This window comes from Varroa destructor, unplaced genomic scaffold (genome assembly GCF_002443255.2).
Source record: "Varroa destructor unplaced genomic scaffold, Vdes_3.0 BEIS01000006.1, whole genome shotgun sequence".
Lineage (NCBI taxonomy): Eukaryota > Metazoa > Arthropoda > Arachnida > Mesostigmata > Varroidae > Varroa > Varroa destructor.
Genome location: NW_019211459.1, coordinates 25,486,320 through 25,505,714, shown reverse-complemented (window position 1 = coordinate 25,505,714; position 19,395 = coordinate 25,486,320). Strand labels below are relative to the sequence as shown.

The following is a 19,395-nucleotide window of genomic DNA, read 5'->3' as shown; positions in this document are numbered from 1 at the left end:
TTCTAGCCGTAATGTCGCAGTGTTCTACATGCCTAGATGTGACCAGATGTTTCCCTTTGTTGTTTTCAGGTATAAAACCTTACTTAAGCGGAACGTGTCAGTCCGCACAGGGGCGGCTACTACAGTGGACTTAATACTGGAACCGCAGGTAGCAAACACGGTTCACAAGGAGTCGTTCGATGACACCGACAAGGTACACGGCATGGCCTAGAGGCTACATGAGACTACAAGCAACCATAAGGATACTGACGGACAATGGATATTGTAGCTAAACAAATATAACGCAATGCATAGCGTTCGTAAACGTTTGCATCTTTCGCCAGAGAATCACTTGCTTTCGGGGAAAAAACGAATTCAGTGTTACGTTCGTAGCCAAACCCTAAAACGCCAGTGAATATTTCGCATGGTTCTTCTTCGAATTCCCGCACACGAATTATTCCAATGAAGAATCTTTTAATTAACTGACTGCGTTTCGGAGGTATTACGAATTTCCTTCCGGACCGAAAAAAACTTTTCCAAGAAAAAATTCTAAAGCCGAAAGTAAGCTGTATTTAGTAACAGGTAATAATAATAAGAAAGAAACCGAAATTATTATTTTCTGGTTTATCGTATCATGCGGACTCCAACTGAGGATATTTGCGTCACTTCCAATAGCTTCTCCGGCTGTCAGACGAAAACACCTCGGCATGAATCGGAATGATTGTCGGATGTTTATTTCAAACGTTATACTACCCCGTATCCAAGTACGAATAAATCCTAGATAAATATTTAGTTGCGCCCAATAAGCGTACATTAAGCCTTTAGGACTCACGTTTGTCGCCCATGTGTCGTGGTAATAACGGATACGGTACATTTAGAGCAACTGGTAACAAGTGACTCAACACGAGGTCTGTCCCGTACCTTATGGAAGCTTCGTCCTTGATAACTCAGGTCGGCTGGTGCCTCTTTTGTAGCTACTAACCTTTCTAACATCTTTAACAGATCTAGCAAGAGATGTGTTAACTTGATTGTCGGTCTATAAGTTTATTTATCATAGATCTGATGCTGTTCAGTGTATGTCATAGCCATTATCCGCTGGGTGTTATTGGCAAATCATATCTAAGTTGTTTTGTCCAAAACACTTGATAATTGCATTGGTTTATCGTATCAATTGGACTTCTGTCTCGCATGCGCTAACAGGGGTTTTACTTGATTGTTGTGACTGTTACTACGTTGCGGCTACTAATTGTTAACGTTCGCGCCAATGCAACGTTTGTTAGAATTTTTTCAATATATTCTGTTTTGGTACTGATTTCTACAGACGATGGAGAAAGATATCGATGATTTTCTCTTTGCCACGCCACCTGAGTTCCGGCACCATAACTACAAAGCTTTGACCGACTTCCTGCATATGCTCAACGAAAGGTTTCCTCATCTAACAAGGCTTACCTCTATAGGAAGGACCGTCGAACATCGCGAGATGTGGGTTAGTAGCGCATATTTCGCACCTATAAAAAGAGACGGTTACGCATTATTTATTCACTAATTATCGGCTAGATAGTATTTGTTAGATGAAGCACTATCAAAATATGGTCAACTGGTCTCCTTGAGGCTCCGAGATTTGCAAAAAAAAGAAATAGACTTTACCTATACTCGGATGGGGGCTGCAGGCCTTATAATTGTGGAAAAATGTCATTGTAGAAAGTACTGTATAGACCTGATAAAACGTTTTGCTGCTTACGTCTGCTTAGCCAGTACGTCTATGATATAACTGGCAAGTTTGCGGTACTAAACCTTATTATAAATAACCAATTAAGTCATATCTTTGTCACCAGGTTCTCGAAATCTCCAACCAGCCTGGAATACATGAACCGGGCGAACCGGAAATGAAAATCGTTGCTAATATGCACGGAAATGAGGTATATTCTTCTGCGATGAGGCAAAACCACTTCCCAAGTAACTGTCCATATCCCTATTAGACTATTCAATGAAGAACTGAATAATGGTTTTTTCTACCTCCCTTCCATGATAACGTGCTTCGTTTATTACGTGCTCGTTGCAATTGTACGGCGAAATGAAACAGTATATTCCAGATTGACCTGAATATGCTATGTGTACGCAAAGCATATAAGTTACTTACATTGTAAACGTAGTCCAGTTGAACATCCTGTAATAGTTGACATTCTAGCAACTGACACTGACTAAAAATCAAGTCCTCTTTCTATAGATGATTATATAAATATATATATCCATAGATGATATATATATGTAGAAATGCTTATTGTCTGTACTTCGTTTTCTTTTGTTTTGCCATTCAAGGTTGTTGGTCGCGAGATCAGCCTCCTGATGGCCCAGCTTCTGTGCGAAGGGTACGGCAAGACTTCGCGTATCACTAAAATCATCAACAGTACAAGGTAAACACTAATTATTGGTATTCCCCATAATTAGGCTGTAACCATTTTTACCCCTTAAGCCTCTTAAAGCAGCCGCTAATGAATGAATGAATGCGAGCACACTACGATGGCAACGATTTATGTCGCCTCTAAATAGGACTATTGTAAACCGGCTTCACGTTCAGACATCCAGGGCAAGAAAACCTTATCCGTGCGAGTCGTTGTTGAGATGTGTCTGATGAGGATATGGGAACAGTTGTCTATGCATATTCATACACACATATCAATCTTTCGTGCGCAAAATTTCGCAGAAGGAAAAGGAGCTTGATGTTTGGGCTGCTATTGTTTTTCTCGATAGTTACTAATTCTGATTCGTTATAGAGTTACATCGCGAGTAACGATTGTTGATTGTCTCTGTAATTACTTAACCAGAGTTTTCATCATGCCATCGATGAACCCGGATGGATATGAGAAGGCCAAGGAGGGAGACTACGAATCGTTAACTGGTCGAACGAATGCGAATAATGTTGATCTCAATCGTAACTTTCCCGACCAGTATCTTGGTAATCAGGTTGGTGCGCGACATTGTGTTTAACTTCAATAGCGTTAATTACTATCAAATGTTAGCTCTCTGTTTTGTCTACGAAAGTTTGCCTGGGCACATTAAGCAAGCAGAGCTACGAAAAGGATCCATGTACACCTTTTTGGTGCGCGTTCTGGCATTATAGACCGAAGCCGGAAAGGATAAATTCGAACCGGAGACATTGGCTATGATGTCATGGATAACCTCGAGGCCATTCGTACTCTCCGCCAACCTTCACGGAGGGGCTCTTGTAGCCAATTATCCTTATGACGGAAATATTGCTAAGGTAGGTAATCCACTAGAAATTTGGTCGTGTACATAGTGTTTTGGCTCTGCGCACAGTTACCATACGGCTTAAATGATCGTATCGTTGTAAACGTTCAAATCATGTCATCAATTTCAGTAATCATTTAGATATCCACCTTACCTCTGCGAAACCTTTTAACCACTAGGTCGATCACATGTACAGTGGAACTCCGGACGACAATCTGTTCCGTATGCTGGCCCGCGTCTATTCGCGATTACACCCGAAGATGCACATGGGTGAAGCGTGCGCCAAAGGCTTCAAGGATCGCTTTGATGAGGGCATCACAAATGGCGCACAATGGTACATCCTATATGGGGGCATGCAGGATTTCAACTACCTGCATTCGAACTGTTTTGAGCTTACAATCGAGATGGGCTGTCAGAAGTTTCCGTATGCGAACCAGTTGGAGAAATACTGGGATGATAATAAGAGGCCCTTGCTGAAATTTATCGAGTTAACTCATATCGGTATTAAGGGCTTCGTGCGCGACGAGTCCGGCCGGGCCCTTCGAAACGTGCCGATCCATGTGAGCAGCATCAAACACGACGTTAGGTCAGCCGAAGATGGCGATTACTGGCGACTTCTACAGCCTGGAACCTATCAGGTGTGGAGTGTTTGTTGACTAGTAAAAGAGGATATGCTACTTTTTGCTAGAACGATTCGAGCATCATTACATGCAATGTCTATCAGTACGCTATGAATATGAATTTTCTCATTGTTCCATTCTGTCCTCAGGTTTCCGCTGTGGTTGACGGAATTCATGCTGACACAAAGTCGGTGACTGTACCTGACGACCAGGAAAAGCAGCCCGTATTGGTTGATTTTAAGGTCAACGTCGAAGAAGTCCACTGGGCGAAGGAGAATGATTTTTCAATAGCTCAAAATATGGCTAGAAAGTATCTCACGCTTGCGGAACTCAACAATGAAATGGAACTACTTCGTGCTGATAACCAAGTGATTTTCAATGTGAAACAAGCTTATGACGAGGGAAATGGAAGAAGTAGCTTAAAGGTTCTTGAGTTCATGCACATCTCCAACGAGATGAATTCGGTAAATTCATTTTTACGAAAGCAGCGATTTGCCACAACTGAACACAAACAGTATTCCATATTTTTATCAATTGCTTACTATGAAATTAATAACAAAGCATGCCTTTCAATTTTTATTTAATGTCTTGTTCGATTATAGGGTGCCAAGCCGCGCGTACTCCTCTTGGGAGGTTTGCGTAGTTCACAAGCTGTTGGCCGAGAAATCCTCATGAAGTTTGCACGGCATTTGGCGGAAGGCTACCGCAAGCAGGTTTGATTTGACAGCAAATGTACCCTATGCCCTTTAAACGAGCAAGAATTGTTAAGCAAATGCAGGAACTGGTGAGGATATAGAGGGACACAAATCTGGTATAGTCAACAGGCCTCGTCATACAGAAGTTCCGTGCTGAGCGTGACCGCGACAATGTCAGACTTCTCCGACCATTGTGGATATAACTGTTTTATGGCTTTTAACACGTTATTTTTTTCTACATTGTAATACTTTACATTGTAATACAATTGACTTTTGCATTGTTGGCGGCATCGTTGTTGTCCTTGCCGCCCACGCAGGTGAAGCAGTATCGGGACCTGATTGACAACATGGTCATTCATATTGTCCCGTACGTGGATTCGGTCTGGAGTCCGGAAAACGGCGATGACTCGGGGAGCTGTGACGTCTCCATTGATTCGAATGACGATGTTAATCATTTGTTCTCCGCTGGCAATCGTTCTGATCCTCGAGTTCGCATCCTCATCAAGCTGTTTGAACAGTTCGGTTATGCCGCTGCGCTAAACCTCGAAAGTGGAGCAATGGGTGTTCGCCTGCCGACCTTAAATGAGTCGGAGACAGATTCAGCAGAAATACTTACGAAGCTGACGGAATCACTTGATGCAATCGGGGGTAGCTGTTCACGGGGTATTCCCGAGGAGCTACCGGGCTCCTTCCTCGATTACGCATATCAACAGCATTCCGCGTTTATAGCCACGGCGTATGTGGAGTGCTGCGCCCGTCCATCAGCAAGCGATCTCTACCAGTTATACCAGCGAGTTCAGCCGACCCTGATCCAGTTTCTAACGAGCGCATTAGCCATGTCAGTCGCGGGTATTGTGCACAGCGAGCAGGGAGGAGGTATTGTTCATAATGTGCAGCTAACCGTGACAACTAGTTCGAGGCCGAATGTGCCTATCCTATCAGACGGGGCGTTTTCGTTCTTGGCACCTCCAGGTACACTGTATATCGCAGGTAAGAAAGTTGGCCATTAATCTTTTTTGCGGTATCTATCTATTTATTTATTGTGGCCACAAAAGGTTATCGGAAATTAGAAAAGAACAAATCTATCCATCAATCTATCCATCTATCTATCTATCCATCTATCTATCTATCCATCTATCTATCTATCCATCTATCTATCTATCTATCTATCCATCTATCTATCTATCTATCTATCTATCTATCTATCTATCTATCTATCTATCTATCTATCTATCTATCTATCTATCTATCTATCTATCTATCTATCTATCTATCATCTATCTATCTATCTATCTATCTATCTATCCATCTATCTATCTATCCATCTATCTATCTATCCATCTATCTATCTATCTATCTATCTATCTATCTATCTATCTATCTATCTATCTATCTATCTATCTATCTATCTATCTATCTATCTATCTATCTATCTATCTATCTATCTATCTATCTATCTATCTATCTATCTATCTATCTATCTATCTATCTATCTATCTATCTATCTATCTATCTATCTATCTATCTATCTATCTATCTATCCATATCTATCTATCTATCCATCTATCTATCTATCCATCTATCTATCTATCCATCTATCTATCTATCTATCTATCCATCTATCTATCTATCTATCTATCTACTGAGGGTGGTCATCTTGACAGTTTCGCAGGCGTAGAGTTTACTCTCGACTAATTGATTCATTCAGGTAACTAATAAGCTAAGTGGCCCTAATATTTGTACCGGGCCGACATTGGAGAGTAGCGGTGTAACACTAACTTATTTCACAATTCTGTGGTCGCATGCATTCCCGGACATAGGGATAGCCGCGTGCTTATTTGTAAGTGCAATTAGGTGCGCGTCCGCCATACACACACGTGATTTATCATTGGGAAAACGACTTGTATAGCAATACATATAGCTTACGGCTATATGGAAAATTAGGGTAAATGGGGTTGTCCATCCATCTTCGTTCAGCTAGAGTATTGGCAAGTAAAGATCTTTGAGAAAGCCAACTCTACGTATTTGAGCTCTGCAGTATAAGTCTGCACATTACTGCCGTAGTTGTTTTTATTATTATTTTTGTTTGAAATCGATGTTGAAATAGCTTTTATATGTCGGGCTAGTAGGAAATGGTGATAGGCAAAAAAGCAAAATTACACCAACGCATGTTTCAAACACAAGTATACATTGATTTAATTCGTGCTCGTTTTTATTAGTTTACACAATATTTATTGAAATTCGCTTATTGGAGTCACCCGTTAACAATCTTGCACTAAGCGGATTCGAATTGACAGTTATAGTAATATGGAATACTAGGTCTTATCGGACTATTGATTTTTTTCTTCTCCCTCTTGCATTGTGGCGCCTGTCGTTTTGTTCCCGGCTGCTATCGGACTTTGGCAATGGTCACGGCTCCATCTTTATATGTTGCTCGCTCGACCCTCCTTGATGCACCTCAATAGCGTCTGCGCCAGGTTACGAAGTCGTCTTAGCAGGGGTCACCAAGGGCCCCAGGCCGCTCCGGCTCGATCCTCTCATATTGTCTATCAACACCGATTCTGGCCTCTTTGGAGGCTACGAAGGTGTTACCCAATTGCTCAAAGAAGTCGAACGTAATTATCCGACCCACACAAAATTGACGAGGTAAGTCGAATGATACATGGAATACACATTAGGCACGTAACCGCTATGGAATATGGTGCAAACAACGTTATTGCACAGCCGACGATACCCAGCAGTAGCCTTGATCTTCTGGTCCGTTGTGTCCCTGGATCGTAAAACCGGTTGGTTCATTGTTTAGGTGTGCTCATTTAGCGATCGTCTGCCCATTATATTGAACAAAGAAACGGGCTTAAAAGACACTCTTGTTGTAAGTGGATTATTTTGTAATAAAAAGCTTTGATGAAATTTTTTTTCGAGATGAAATATAGACGCATCCGCTCTATAGTGTCCAATATAGTAGTGTTTAATAGATTTTTGCGTCAGTCTGGGCCGGTTAGGTTCGCACAGCCGCGATCTATGGCTACTGGAGCTTAGCTCGGTACCTTCCGGTCCGCATCACGCACCTCACCAGCCGGAGACCCTAATTACCGCGGGTCACCTTGGCAACGATGTGGCAGCTATTCAGACAGCACTCGGATTGGCTCGAGTACTTGCTTCGCGCTATGGAAAAGATAACCTCATCACTCAAGTAAGTTCTGCACTTAGAGGGCATAGAACAATATTTTTCAAGAAGACTATGGCATTTTCTTGATTGAATGAGATAACAGCTGGAAATCACGTAATCAACTGAGAGTATTGACTTAACGTTTTTTTTTTTTTTTTACTATGTGTCGCTCTCTATTGGTTTTAAGAGATGAATGAAATGAAAAATAGAATTGTTAAGTGATAGTTTTGCTAAATTATGGGGAAACCTTTGCCCTATTCTGCATATGGAGCTGGCTAAGGTTCAGGCGAGCCCAATTGTAGCGGGTGTACATATCTGGACTTCTTTTTAAGGTTATGCACACTCCTATTACGTTGTTTAGATTTTGAATACAACGAAGGTGTTCATCGTTCCCATGGTTGCCGTAGACGAGGTGATTGACGCGAAGCAAACGGGGAGCTTCGATTGCAGTCAGGCAAAACATAATTACTCTTCCTATGAACACATTTTTAGTGAGTATTATAATCTCTATTCGGACTTGTACATTTTTTATGTACACCCTGGTCCAGGTTCTCATATTTTACGCTTTTTACAAAGAGTGTTAACTGCGTCATTTTTTATAGGAAATCATTGCGAATGACTTGTTCATATTCAATTATCGGAGATAAGTTTGGCAGATAGCAGGGGGCAGGCATTCGGTAATTTAAGTTTGCAATGCCACTATATACAATTACCATAAATATATAATATTCCGTGTTGCAGATAATTCTTCAGATGGTGTGAGACTGAACGTTGGTATGTATTCACAAGGCGAGCATCCATCGTCGTTGTGGTCTTTGGCAGCTCTTTCCCAGTGGCTTTCTAGCTCCTCTTCGCATATGGTAAGTCTTTGAGCATTAACTGCGCCATAGTTTGATTTCAGTTTCGTATCAAAGGTAACTAATGTATTAGATTTTTTATAAAATTGTTTACGTCCTGGCCAACGCATGAGTACGCGCCTTAGGTGCGCATATGTATTACTCTACAATAGGTAACACTACGTGTTCAATGAAAGTTTCTCTGGATCTAAAAAAGGGTCTTGAGCTTTACGTCCGGTACATTAGCCTGCGTTAGCCACTGCTTTAGGTAGCTCTTTTTTGTTTCATTGTTAAACAAACCGTGCAGGTACCTCCGATCTCGGACCTAAATCTCGTCACTACGTGTCCCTAAAACAACTAGGCAAACACCTTACCATTAGGCTATTCCACAAGGACTCATTTCACACTCATAAACTAATTTATCCTCACATTGGGTGCAAGTGAGGAGATGCTTAAATTTGATCATTGAAAAGAAAAGGAACTAGTCTTAACGTTTCGTGTTTCTTTGCACTTGCAGGTGTCGTCGTTGTCGCTCAAATCTGGCGCTAACGGAATTCTGTTCGCCGGACGAAGTGGGCCGGAGGAAAAGGCCGCCTATAATCTGGCACGTTCGCTGCGTCGACTTGGCCTACAACTGCAGGATATCGATCGTTCAGGACGTGCCTGCTCGTTCAAGTCGATTCATAACAGAAAGGGCATTAAGGCAGCTCAAAGTATGTTATAAATAAATAGATGCGTTGCTATCAATCGGTAGAATGTAAGGAGTAGAAACCCTTAAATAGTAATCCTTAAATCCTGAAATATAAACTAAAGAAATGAATGATCAAACCCTTACCACTTTCAAATTTCGCGATCAATACAAATCCATGTATGTTCACTTACACAATGAATAAAGACTTTATGCTTGCTTACAAGTAACGAAAAAGAGTCGAATAACCCACCGATTTGAAGATAATTTTCGATATGTTATGGGAATGGTACTTCACTGCTTGATGAGCAGCGTTGGCTACAGCTTGTTTCGTATCGGATGGTACAGGTGATATTCAGAGTGAAGCGTCTCTGGGTATTCAGGGAACTTTCGAAAGCGCCTTGGCTCAAAACGGAGTTTTTTCCGTGGCCGCCTTTACGTCCTGCTGTCCCGTTCCTTCTGAGGATCAACGCCGGATGATCGCAGAGGCTTTAAAGCCAGCTCTGCTAAAATTCCTTGCTATGGTTAGTAAGCCATTTACGGCAACATGTAATTACTTGGCCTATGCAGCGTACAATAGAAAAGTACAGAAGAAAACAATACAAAAGAAAAGGAGATGTGTACGATAGTGCCCGTTGTTCGGTGCTCTTGCCAACTGATGTGCTGAAAAGCAGTGTGAGCTTCTCCGATTCTTAATTAATAACCGCACCTTCATTTTCATTATCGCTGTGAGTAGGTACACGAGGGCATCGAAGGTCGAGTTGAAACCGCGTCTGGAAAACCCCTCGAGCATAGTCGTGTGATCGTCGATGGGGTGTCACTCATTAAGCGCACGGATCACGATGGCCGGTTCTATCTGCCGTTGCCAGCGGGACATGTACGTAGGCTTTTTGCTTTGATTTTTCCGTTTTGTTCAACTAGTTTGTTTCAGTCACATAGTAAATGACAGCAAAGGTAAATTCAAATAACCGTATTGTTAGAAATGTCTTGCCCCTTATTCAATTTCGGCGTTGATAATGGTTTTGTACTAACAAGGAAAGCTGTTCATTAAAATTTAACCCTGTCCTTTCTTTGTCCTTCCTCTCTGTCCTTTGACATTCGGAAATTCAGTACGCCGTTGAAGTTGTTCAAGAAGGATTCTTCAACATGACGAAATTCGTCACCGTCCTCACCCAGGACCCTCACGTATCCGTCGTGTTTAGAGTGGACGTTAGTAACTTTCTTAGCAGTGCCTGGTCAACAATCGCGATCTTCGTTTTAGGTGCGTATTCATTTTCAGTTGATTGCTTTATACTTAAATAGACAATCAATATAGGAGCAAGCATTTGTTTACGAAGAGCTTGTTAGTTTTAACAAGCATGGGGATCACTGACGACCAATTTAAAGATTGCCTTTATTAAATACCACCCCGACGCTTCTTTCACAATGCGATTAGGTCGCGAATCTTTTTTCAAATCCTAAACCCCCAGCGTTGCAACGCACAGCGAAGCGAGGTTGCCTGGTCGTAACGCGTATATACGACTCAAATGGTTTCGTAGTGCTATTCTTGCTGGACGGCATACTCGTACTTGTGTCACCCGAAAAGGATTTTTGAAAAAGTAGGTCAACGTCAAGCTACGACGGCGACCTTACGTGGCAAAGCTTTAGCAGCAAGCTTTAAATTACTTTGAATTAAAGGCATGCTTCGGTGAGATTTAGATCTATCAATATGTAGCCGACAAATAGCATCATACAACAGAGCGGTTGTTACTACTTTGGAAGGAAGAGTAGTGGCATTTATAGTGCACAGTAGTAGCGATAACAAGTGCTATCCGAAATAGCGAAACGGTAACGTAACCGTTGAGAGTTTAACGGACAAATTTTGAAATTGCATGACGCCAAAGTTGAAAAATCTTAAGACGGATTACGCATAGCCATCAGGTTTTTCATTTTAGTGACGTAAGTAGGTTTGTCGCTGATGTAATCAAATCGTTTTATACATAAGGTGCGAGCTGTTCGTCTCCGTGACGGAGCGAATCGTAACCTACGATAGCGCTATGGTTGCAAATTTGTCTGCGAACCACACGTAAAGCGTGCAGGTCCGTACAAGATTGTGCTTATCGAGCTCGCATGGAGAGCATCACACAGAGCACGCACAGGCTTTATAGTTTGCATGTAGCTTTATGATGATGGTGGGCCTCAACAGCAGAAGAGGTCGCCTGTAGATGTCTTGCGCGGCTGAGTACAATCAAGTACTTGATGTTTCGCGTCTTAGCGTCTTGACGTAAAATAACAGTGAAGTCTCTTTTCCTTAGGGAAATAAATACTAGGCTCGGTTTGGCATTCACGATATTCGCTCACTATAAAAAGGTGGTAGAGCCTGTGAAGTTCAGCGCTCGACGAATATTCGTCCGATCGTGACCTTGAGTTCATCCCACTGAAGAGCCCTTCTCGTTTCTACGACTTACATGCCTGGTAGCTCTAATTAGTCGTTGTGATTCCCCCATTTTCAGCGCACTCCTTGTACGCTTGCGAACAGACTAGGATTCGCTACCTTTTTAGAACGCGTTTCCTTTTCCGTTGCTTAACTCTTGAAAGAGTACAATAGGTCAGTCTTATATTACGCGCCCGATGCGCCAGAGGGAGCAACGGTTCTTAGCGAAACGGTAGGTCTTTTAGTTTTCCAAAGTACAGCCGTGTTAAGTAAGTAACCTAGTCCGCTTTAGTGACTTATGTTTGACAGCTCTGTTTCGCGACGACCCGTACGGACTTGAAGACATCGAATCTTGAACGACAGAACAAAAAAAGCAAATTACAAAGGGACAAGTACAAGCTAACGTTTACTATGTATTATTATTATTATTACTATTATCGTTATTTGGACGACGTCTCTTTGATCGGACAGTGCGGCTTTGAGCCGTCTTGGGCAAGCACATATTTTCCCAGATCAGCCATAGGCAGTCTGGCTAGGTCATATTCATTAATACAACGCGTACGATTTTATACTTTGATGCTTAACGCGTCCATTTTGTTGCAGTCTTATTGATGCTGACCGGCATGTGCGTGCTGATAGCGGCGCAGCAATGGTTCAATGGGACTCTATTCGGTCGTGGTGAGCTACTCCGACGTAAAGGATTTATGCCAGTAGCGACTTATGATGACGCGCGAAACGATGCTCTAGAGTTTAAAAGCGTAAGAAAAATATCGCCTTCATCGTTCACGATGCTGAATGGTAAAACTCTCGGTGGTGCGCCAGCAGGTAGGACGAAAAGAAACCACTAATTATTATTATATCGGCCGTTAGAAGACGGAGTCATTGTAAGAACCATTAAGTGACGCATCGAATTTAGTAACAGACCGATCAGTCCTTTCTTGGATTACAAGAAAATAAACGATACATGGAAGTTGAGCTCGAAGCTATTTTAAGATTGTGATCGATTCGCTGTGCTTTTTGCTTTTCGACGTTTTTCTTACATCGTGGCCATGCCCATATGCTCTTACAGGCTATAGCGACCTGCGAGCGCTGGAGCTGAGCAGCAGTGACGCTGATATCGACGAGATTTACCGACCAGAGTTCATAAATGGAGGTAAGCTGTCAAACTCTCTACGGGTGTTGTGTTAGGCTTGGTTATCTACGAGGAGTTCCCGTTGAAAACGGCCATTCAAATCCATGTTGAGCCAGTCGCTTAGACCCCATCTCACGCTAAGAACCCGAAATGCAATGCAGTGCTCTAGATGAGCTTTCTCTAAACGAACCTTTTTAAATCTGTGTTATTGGTTGGGAACAAAAACTCTGTCTAGACTCAGAAGCTGATCTTGCGACTCTAGTACCTTAGAGAAATATATAGAAAGTACTTTTTGCTCATGTAAAACTACAGATTCAAGACGGGAAATAATTACTATATATGCATATATATATATAATCTGTATAACGAGGTAGACGGGGTTTTCTGTCTGATTCGACATGGTCATCTGTTTGATCATTAGGTTAATTTACCCCTTGTTTTTGCGTTGTGACTATCTTTTCCCAATTTCAGGGATTCGAAGGAATAGAAATTCTTAATAATAGTTATACATACGGATAAATATATGCATACAGAGAAGGGGGAGTTCGTCGTTGAGTTCATTGATGGAGTGGCAGCTTAAAATGTAATCCCAATATGAAAAATCATTCCTCTCATCCCGGAACGAGGCCGTGGATGGAATCACGCTGAGATATATTAAGCCGAGACAGTACACGTAGTTCTGGGTTCATAACACGACAACTTTAATGCAACGCAAAGAACGGAACGCTCAGTTGAATCAGATGCTTCAACTGAATCAGATGGTTCAGCTGAATAAGGTCAGCGATCATCTTCTCAGCGATCAGTGATAAATAACGTGGAGATATTGATTTTAGTTGTTTCATCGACGACCGCTTTCAGTCCTCCTTTCGAGCAGATCTCTCGTTATAGGTCGTCACAAACATGACAGATTAGAGAATACTATTTCATTAAATTTTCTATAGATATTTCTGATTGTGGTTGTGGGAATTTGGGTATCTGTACCACAGTGGTGGGCAAAGTGTGGCGCTCATGAAGAGGAGAAACGTTACGGTAACTTGTGACTACGGATTCTAAGATTTTCGTTTCGCAACACAAATAGCACATTGACTGCCGATCAGAAATAGTAGTTACTTAATGAAATGCGTTTAATTATTGAGAGAAAAGTGTAGGGGTCAACTCGGTTTGAATGTTAGCGCTGTCCAGCGGCAGTGCTGCATCAACGCCCCACGCGTTTTAAAGGACAATTGATGATACCGATAGTAGATACGAATAGTAATGGTGACGATGGGGCGGACAGGAGCAGTTCGTCTTTAGGGTAGGCGTACCATTTTTGCTTTCGATTACTCTTTTGCTTGGGTAGTAAAAAAGAAAAACACAACCATAGCTAGTGTATAGAGCCATGACGTTTGTGTTGTAGGCTCAATTTACCCCGCTACCCGTTACTGTTCGGTATCGCGTCATTCATTAGAACGAGCTGCATTGAAAACTGTGAATCGAACGACGACGAACATCCTATCTGGCGGACATGAGTTAATTTCGGAATTACTTCGTGAATTATAAAGTCCTCTATGGAGTTTGTCTAGAAAAGGAGGTCTGACAAGTCTAGTGACGGCGGCGATGACCGACAATTTCGGCAGGATCACAGCTCTGCCTGTGCAGAACGCATCGACGAGAGCGCATTTTCGTTGCGATTTAATCAAGCGGAAGCCGTTTGCCCAACATTAGAACGGAGGTAATGCGGAAAAAAAGTCTTCGTAGGTCTTGTTTCACCGAGCCTCTCCGATAGTTTCCTTCGTCACAGTTGAATCGCTACTTTTCATGATACAATGCACTTCTATTGTGAATTTCTGCATTTTTTTTTTTAAATGACAAAAAACGTACAATAATGTACAGCGAGTTTCGCTGAGTGAATGATTAACAACAATAACTTTTTCACACAGTTGAACAATTTCAGTTCAATCTTTACCCGAGTTCAACATCTTCGAAATGCTACATCATTTTATCGAACCCTTACTATAATACAGACCTATTTACACATCGTGGACATGCGCACAAAAGCCGGCGATAACGAAATCTTTGAGTGTTGATAAAAATAGCAGAATTTTCCAGTATTGTTACTATTATTAATGTCATAACATTATTATGGAGCACCATATTTGTTGTTAAGTATGTTTTGCTGGTGCTGCTCTTCTTGTGATTTTTATTACTACTAGCATCATTATTATTACTACCGTAGTTCTTATATGCCAACAAGGTCAACCGCTGGGGGTCGTTGTTTCGAGCCCCGTGGACGAGTTTACATAAACAAACAACGTGATACAAAGAATAAAAAAAAAAAAAAAAAAACGCGCCGTTTAGCTATCAGCGTCCATGTCCAACGCTGTCTTTCAATTATCCTCTATATTGTATATTACTATCGATACGTACTTGTTTAAAAAAATTATTGCAAGAGTGGATTCTGCCTAATACTTTGTGCACCAAAGCATTAGATAGATCGAGCAAGAGGTAAGCATTTAATCACTCGAACAAAAATTTATATATATATATATATAGAAGAAGAAAAACGGAAATTCGAAGACATCCGTCCGTGTCTCAACGTTTTCTCTTCAGTTCACCGAAATCACAGACTCTACCGTACGCAACGAATCTTCTTCCAGATACAAGCCAACACAAAACGAAATAAATATAGTTAATATAGGACTTGTACTAATGTGATACCAGCCAATATAGAATTAACTTTAAGTTCCATTATAAATGACTCTGCTGTTGCTCAAGGATCAGTAAGTAGTATTTTCTAAATCCGTTTACAGTTGAAGAAAATATATCATATGCTGTTCTTTATTTACTCACATAATTTCTATAATTTATTCGTAAGACACCTCTGCACCGACAATCGTTTAATGTTTTCATTTCAATATTGTCCTGCACATCGTTGCGTCGTATAGGGTCGGATGCACGGAGTAGGTACGCACGAAGCTGCTATAGTCGCTCTGGAAATATTGCTACTAACAGAATCAGGGTTATAGCACGTTCATTACCGTTCAAGTTTGTAACGTACATAATAAAACACCGCGGTTTGGCCTTCGCTATACATACGTGCAAACGACATTCTACAACAAGAAAAGGCGTTGGATTCGGACTTCGACTTTCGACGTTATTATGAAATACCTTACCTCTAAATTTGATGGTCTGCTGTGTACAAACCGTTTTGTCGGATATTTTTTACTATATGACATAAAGAAGATAGGACAAAACCTAAATCGGGGGCGATGATGAGGACGCGTTTGAAGTTACGCGTTTACCAAGCGTGAACCCCATAATGATGTGCAATAGTTAGCTTACAAATTTGGATTTTTCTGGCTTATTTTATAGAACATTGAAGCTCGATGAAAGGCGGCTGGACGTGCTCTGTGACCCACGAACGGATTGGATAGTTAATGAGAGGCTTGCGCTAATGAAAAACTAAAAAGTAATAACAACTAGGTTAATTTATTAACAAATGCGCACATAACTGAAGGGGCAAAATCGTTGCCCGGCGCATTTAATAATATGGCCTAATAACCGAAGACCATAGTGGCTATTTCTGTTCTTTATTTACATATTGTCCTTAGATATGAGCAGTGTATCAAATATAACATAATAGTCGCAATACATACAAAACAATAAGCTGGTATATATTAGCTAAGGAAAAATATTCAAATAATATGTATATATATATAATAAGAGTATCTAGGAGTCGACCGGATAGACGTTGCTCATGCCTAGGTATAGTAGCTATACAGACATACTATAAATTCATCCACTACCTAGCAGACAATTATAACTCATACCTTAGGGTCATTTTTTGTTTGGCAATTTCGCGAGTTTTCTAGCTTGTAATGAAAAACTAGTATTTATCGGCCTGCAACAGATGTGTCGAGTTGTACGCCAACGGCAATGTAGGGTATAAAAAAAAGAATATGAATCATAGTTATAGAGATGAGTTGACAAAGTAGGAAGATAGTCGGTATGGCTTAATATTTGAACAATGGTGGCCTATTGCCGGATCGATTTGACGCTCGAATCAAGCGTGGGACTTTTTGTCGGAAGATGGTACTTCGTAGTGGTATGTTCTGCTAGAGATAGCCTATACCGCCATCAACCTGCTCCACAACAGGCATGCTATACGTAAAATGGGACGACTAGTAGGACTAGTTTGAATCCTTATACGGGTTTAATCTTAAACTGTGCAATAAGAAACCTACAGCCAGTTTTAATGAAGCTTAAACAAATAGGTCAATGTAATGGCATACGATCTCGATGTCAGACACGTCTCGGTCTCATCATACTTCTTACGGAAGAATATGTCATCGCTATCAAATCGGACCGCGGTCTCATATCGTGCATCGTACTATTGCTAATTCGTAATTCCTTGAAGTGGACGACATCGGACAACAAAGTACGTGCTACCTAAAGCAGAGCAAACTGCACCGCTGTACCGCGTGTGGTAAAATTCTATACACATTAAATACATATATAGATATACATTCGTGACGATGCTGATAATAAAAACAATGACTTAATTTCGGATCATACACCGAATGCTATAATATTCATAGGGACAATTAAAGTAATAAAGCCAACAGAATAAAACTTATCAGGTGATCAGGACGCTTGTCTTTCCGCTGTCCGTAGTTTGTTCTAGCTACATTAGCTTGACAGTAATATAGTAGAAGGATTATGGAAAAGTCCTAACGAAAAACAACAACTCTTCGAAAGTAGTAAACACAATATCAACACAACAAACTGAAACTGTCGGAAAGTAAGGTTGGCCCTAGTTTATTGTTTCGCTTTTCCGATCCCTTATTCGCGGATGGCCGAACGCTATATACTGCTAGTAGTTCTTTGCCTCGTTTACACGGTCGTTGATAATTTTGTCCAGGTCACAACGTTTTACTTGTACTAGTAAACACCTGCCAGCTCGTTCGATCTTGCGTTCATGTGCGTTACACTAAAGTCAAAAAGCCATCAAGACAGGTGAACTGAAATAGCTGTGGCCTATACGACGAGGACTCGATAACTGAGAACACGTTCAAAAATGGCCTACTACGTCCTAACGAGGCATTTTCGATTTGAAAGGCTTGAAAGAAGACAGTGGATAGATGACCGAAGTCGAGATACTGTATGCCTTCTCATAAACCTTTATGCCATATCAGTGAAAATTAATCCCATCTTCTGCGCTGGTTATTAGCTCTATGCCACTGTATAGACGCCTGAAGTTAATAACATCGATTAGTAACTTTTGAGGCACAGTTTTTTTTGACGAGCTGATATCGCGTTTAAGGAAATAGTCCATGTTGCCTCTCGGGTTTGCCGCTAAAGTTCATGTATTTGGCTAAATGTATCGGAAATCGAGGTAGTTCAACCATCGGGTTTTCACATTATACATCGAATATTTGCGAGAGCTAGCATTTGACATAGTTATTTCGGCATAAAGGCCGTGACAGTCTGTTGAAATTAGATCGTGGCCCACAATTCACACATACAACCTGAATTGGCCAAGAACAACTGGTTCACTTCCGAGAAAATATCAATTTAAGATACCTGTGTCGCTGGCCTCTATAGAGTAACAACGTGCACGTTCTATGGGCCATAAGTACGGTTCTATAGGCCGCGGAAGATCTCGTGTGGTGAAGTCAGTCGTTCAACAAGGCTAAAGGGAAAACGCTTTTTGAAAAGGGCTAGTGACTAGAAGAAAAAACTCATACTTTGTGGTCAATTACCCTTCAGACACGTAAAAAATTATAATTCTCTGTGTACTATAGGCCAGTATGAAATTTTGTTCGACAGCGTGAAGTCGGGTATTGAGTTCCTCAAGCACTGATACGTTCGCGACTTGCACCTAGTTTGATGAACAGAAGCAGTTTGACGGCACTGAAGCCTGTATAACTACCGTGCTACTGCTTGTTTTTGATATAAATAACCCAATGATCCATGATCTCGACTATCGGTCACGTGCCAAGAAAACCGTCAAAATTTCCTTTCAAAAAAAAACAACCATATGTGACATTTTACTGCTAATAGAAACTGCAGTGCAACAATACGGTACCACAGTTTTATTTGGAGTATATATAAACATACGAATTTATACCAAACTGAGTGGTACTCTAAGGTCGCCTATCTCCTCCGTAGAATTAGCCTTAGCGGCATAGAGTTTCATATGGGCTCAAAATGTATTAGCCTCTGTGACTTTATCTTACTCTGGCCCTTATATTCTCCAAGAAGGTAATGTAATATAGCTCAATATAACGATTTTCATAAAACGCAACCTGCTTTCAGTTGACCCTTGAAAATAGCGCTGGAATAGATGAGAGTGTGTTAGAATTAGAAAAATTGGCTGGTCAGCCCATAGTCATAGTTCATACAAACGCCTTCTCTGAACCAGGCTAAAGAAGCTTACAATATCGTTATAGGGGAAACCCATATAAATGTAAGAGTGTACATTCGGTATTCTTCTATATTCGTCTACCCAATTTTAGGTTTGGCTTATACCGGAAATAAATACTCTGTCGCTGGCTATATATAATCTGTCGTTTGAAGCAAGCATTTTTGTATTTTCGTAAAGTTCCGTGCTGCTGTAAAGTTAAACACATAGT

General features: G+C 41.1%; 1 protein-coding gene across 8 annotated transcripts in view; it reads left to right on the top strand.

Moving 5' to 3' along the window:
• Positions 1–17,404, top strand: part of LOC111253535 (carboxypeptidase D-like) — a 35,542-nt gene extending 18,138 nt beyond the window's left edge. For 4 of the 8 annotated variants that reach the window (XM_022813051.2, XM_086992856.1, XM_086992855.1 and 1 more), the window contains exons 7-27: positions 70–193; positions 1,301–1,465; positions 1,815–1,898; positions 2,299–2,393; positions 2,805–2,943; positions 3,101–3,241; positions 3,408–3,866; positions 3,998–4,312; positions 4,451–4,561; positions 4,861–5,533; positions 7,009–7,189; positions 7,532–7,736; positions 8,074–8,203; positions 8,454–8,572; positions 9,066–9,261; positions 9,585–9,760; positions 9,973–10,113; positions 10,347–10,497; positions 12,253–12,474; positions 12,719–12,802; positions 13,253–17,404. In XM_022813051.2, coding sequence (XP_022668786.1) covers positions 70–193; positions 1,301–1,465; positions 1,815–1,898; positions 2,299–2,393; positions 2,805–2,943; positions 3,101–3,241; positions 3,408–3,866; positions 3,998–4,312; positions 4,451–4,561; positions 4,861–5,533; positions 7,009–7,189; positions 7,532–7,736; positions 8,074–8,203; positions 8,454–8,572; positions 9,066–9,261; positions 9,585–9,760; positions 9,973–10,113; positions 10,347–10,497; positions 12,253–12,474; positions 12,719–12,802; positions 13,253–13,278 — 3,937 coding nt within the window. In that variant the 3' untranslated portion in view covers positions 13,279–17,404. The remainder of the gene's footprint in view (positions 1–69; positions 194–1,300; positions 1,466–1,814; positions 1,899–2,298; positions 2,394–2,804; positions 2,944–3,100; positions 3,242–3,407; positions 3,867–3,997; positions 4,313–4,450; positions 4,562–4,860; positions 5,534–7,008; positions 7,190–7,531; positions 7,737–8,073; positions 8,204–8,453; positions 8,573–9,065; positions 9,262–9,584; positions 9,761–9,972; positions 10,114–10,346; positions 10,498–12,252; positions 12,475–12,718; positions 12,803–13,252) is intronic. The other 4 variants (XR_015330202.1, XR_002674709.2, XM_022813053.2 and 1 more) reach the window with 4 other exon arrangements.
• The last annotated feature ends 1,991 nt before the right edge of the window (positions 17,405–19,395 follow it).